Source organism: Equus quagga, unplaced genomic scaffold, assembly GCF_021613505.1.
Source record: "Equus quagga isolate Etosha38 unplaced genomic scaffold, UCLA_HA_Equagga_1.0 HiC_scaffold_809_RagTag, whole genome shotgun sequence".
Classification (NCBI taxonomy): Eukaryota; Metazoa; Chordata; class Mammalia; order Perissodactyla; family Equidae; genus Equus; species Equus quagga.
In genome coordinates this window covers 653-3,480 of record NW_025794691.1, presented here as the reverse complement: position 1 = coordinate 3,480, position 2,828 = coordinate 653, and the positions used below count along the sequence as shown (strand labels likewise).

At 61.9% G+C, this 2,828-nt stretch overlaps 1 protein-coding gene across 1 annotated transcript; it reads right to left on the bottom strand.

The window, feature by feature from the left end:
• Nucleotides 1–71: 71 nt before the first annotated feature.
• Nucleotides 72–2,755, bottom strand: LOC124232584 (ral guanine nucleotide dissociation stimulator-like). Its single transcript, XM_046649532.1, has 3 exons — nt 1,752–2,755; nt 1,256–1,602; nt 72–477 (listed from the first exon to the last, which is right to left on the bottom strand). The coding sequence occupies exons 1-3, from the start codon at nt 1,927–1,929 to the stop codon at nt 181–183; spliced, it is 822 nt and encodes a 273-aa protein (XP_046505488.1). The 5' UTR covers nt 1,930–2,755; the 3' UTR covers nt 72–180.
• Nucleotides 2,756–2,828: the final 73 nt, after the last annotated feature.

The window sequence follows — 2,828 nt, the reverse complement described above, 5'->3', positions numbered from 1 at the left end:
ATGCCCAGGGAAGCGAGGGAGGGCACACCTGGGAGCTGATGAGTAACACTCGCGGGCAGGAAGATTTTAGCTCAACCCAGGGCGGGAAGGGAGCTTCCCACCACTGGGACCAGCACTCAAGGTCAGCAGGCCCTTGGCAGCAAGGGGCCTCGGACTTTGCCGAGGCCCAGACCACCGACTTCAAGGCTGAAAGCTGCGAGAGGAGAAGGGGCAGTCCCCCTGACTCCAGGGAGGGGCTCCCTGGGCCCTGCCACTACTTACCTTGGCCACCTGAATCCACAGCTCGACGACTCTGGCCCTGTCCTGGGCCGTCATGCTGAGGTCCCCAAGGCACGTCGTGATGACACAGCGGGACACGTGAAGAAACTGGTTGATAGTGGCCCCAACGGTGGGAGCCAGGTACTCCTTGCTCCCATTGGGCCGCTGGCACCACACAAAACCCAGGCAGTGGCGGGGCTCCACCTTCTTGAACAGCTCCTGGGGAGGATGGGGACTGTCACCTGACCCTGCCACACCCGAGCTCAGAGTCTGCAGGCCCCCGCAGCCCCAGGCAGGAGGCACTGGTCAGCTGCAGCTCAGGAACCTGAGGAGGTGGCCTGAAGCTTCTGGGAGTCTCTGGGTTTTGTCTGTGTCCACTGAGGCCGCCCAGCGCAGGATGACCGAGGACCCAATAGGGGCGGGGAAGAGAAGTCCCATTGGCTCGCAGCCCAGTCTTGCTTCCCCCAAGCACCAGAACACGGCTCACACCTGCCCATCTCAAGGGGCATCTTCCACCCGTTCTCATCACCCTCTGGTCCCACTCCCCTGTCAGATGCACGTTCCCCCGAGGCAGCAACAACCGTGGGCTTTGTTTGCCTGTCTGCCGTGTAGGTAAGGATGCACTAGGTGTCTAATAAGTACGGAGGCTGTTGAGGCCTCCTGGGCCGATGGGTGAGTGACCCAGGACTTGGCAGCACTCCAGTGAGCTTCCCTCCCCCACCAGAGGGCTATTCTCTGCCCCGCTTCCTCTCTGTTCGACCTCCTCCATCTGCACAGCCACTCTGCCCAGCAGGTGCCCTTAGTGTGCTCTCTACTCTCCATGTGGGGACAGCAAAGACTTGGGGGCCAGAAGGCGGCCCAGGTCACCCGGTGGGTAAGTGGGGGAGCTGTGACTTGCACCCACATCGTTGGATTGCGGCTGAGGGAACAGGAGGTCTGGGGCAGCTGATGGCCCACCAAGGCGGGCCCCACCTAGCCCAAGAGCCCCGCTGCTCACCGCATCCATCCGCGTCAGCTGCTCGGCCACCAGCTTCGGAGGGAAGTCCAGCAGCTTAGGCCTCTCCTCTCTCAGCTCGGCGCTCACTTCTGCGGTGACTTCGGCAGCTGGAGGCAGAGTTCGTCCAAAAGTCAATGGCGCATCTTGCTCCAGCTCAGAAGCTGGCACTGGGGCTGAAGCTGATGGCGCTCGCTCCGGCCCTGGAGAGGCCGATGGAGGTGAGGCTGCCGGTGGTGAGGCTGCCTCCAGCTCCGGCGCGGACGGTGGAACTACAGCTGGAGCTGCCTCTGGCCCCGGAGCTGGCCCTTGCTCTGGCTCTAGAGCCGGCAGGAGCTCTGGAACTGGCGCTGCAGCAGGAGAAAGAGAAAGTTTCACCTACGTACCCGACTTTACAAGACAGGAGAGACTCCGCTGTCTTGAAGGGAACATGAACCCCATGAACATGAAGCCCATGAACCCCACCGCAGACAGTCTTCCCAGACTGCAGTCCCCTCACCTTCCAGCTCTGCCCTCCTGGGCCCCAGATGTTGCAGCTGGACCTGGGGAAGGTAGGCAGGGCCTCCCAGGTGCGACCCAGGCCAGATGACACGCGGAGAGGCCAGCCGCATCCTGAAAGAGGGAAAGGGCGTGGGCTCCCAGAAATCCTGCATTGGGTCCAGCCAGGTTCCCACCATAGAAGACGTGGTACTGGGTGGAAGCAGTTGGGCCGCAGAGCCAGAGGCCTGGCCGTCACTTCCACACTGTCCTCCCAAGGCACCCTGCTTTGGGTCTGGGCCCTATGCCTGCCCCTTTCCACCAGGGGGGAATCCCACCCCGGCGCTGACTCCTGTGTGGCCATCCTGGCAGTGGCAGGCCTGCTCATCCAGCAGGTGGAACACGGGGTTTGTGTGAGTCTCTTCTTCCCACTGCCACTCTTCTCGCAAAGAGCCTGGACACAGTCCAGCCCAGCCCTCCACGCCCTTGTGCAAGTGGACTGAGGACTGAGGCCGATGTGTGAGCGGCTCGCTAACACCCCTTCTCTTCTGGGCCTGCTGGTGGTGGTCAGAAGGGGTGGATATGGAGAAGGGGAAGCGGAGGGAGGCGGGACTGTGGTGGGGATGGGTCGCTAGGGAACAGCTCAAGCCAGCCTCCCCTCTGGTTCCCAGGGGCTCTGGGACCCCACCCACAGCTCTCTTTCACTCCTGTCCCCTTGGAGTAGAAGCCATCAGACCTCAGCCCTCCCAGAGGAATCAAAAGATGAGTGAGATCAGAGTTGTGCCGGGCCCGCCCCAGCCACAGTCCTCTGTCCTCTTGTTCTCCCCCAACCCTGTTCTGTGGAGACAGGAGGCCCTCGTCTGGCACTCGAAGAACACTCAGGTCTTTAGTTGGCACTGGGGTCCATCATGCATGAGAACGTGGGAAGAGGCCTCCAGTCGTAAAGGAGCATAGGAGGGCATCCCCTGGGACAGGCGGGGGACAGGATCTGTGGATGATATGGTGTGTGACTATCTGAGTCTCAGGCTGCTGCGGGGGTCCAGGGGCTGTGCCTGCTTCATTCACTGCGTTGTGCCAAGTGTCTCTAAAGCTCCTCTAA

What these genes read in the sequence shown, in the direction of transcription:
- LOC124232584 (XM_046649532.1), bottom strand. Translation starts at nt 1,929, where the DNA reads ATGGTGGGAACCTGGCTGGACCCAATGCAGGATTTCTGGGAGCCCACG. An exon ending in CAGGAGGGCAGAGCTGGAAG is followed by an intron (nt 1,603 to 1,751) that starts GTGAGGGGACTG and finishes CTCCTGCTGCAG; the next exon opens with CGCCAGTTCCAGAGCTCCTG. An exon ending in AGCTGACGCGGATGGATGCG is followed by an intron (nt 478 to 1,255) that starts GTGAGCAGCGGG and finishes CATCCTCCCCAG; the next exon opens with GAGCTGTTCAAGAAGGTGGA.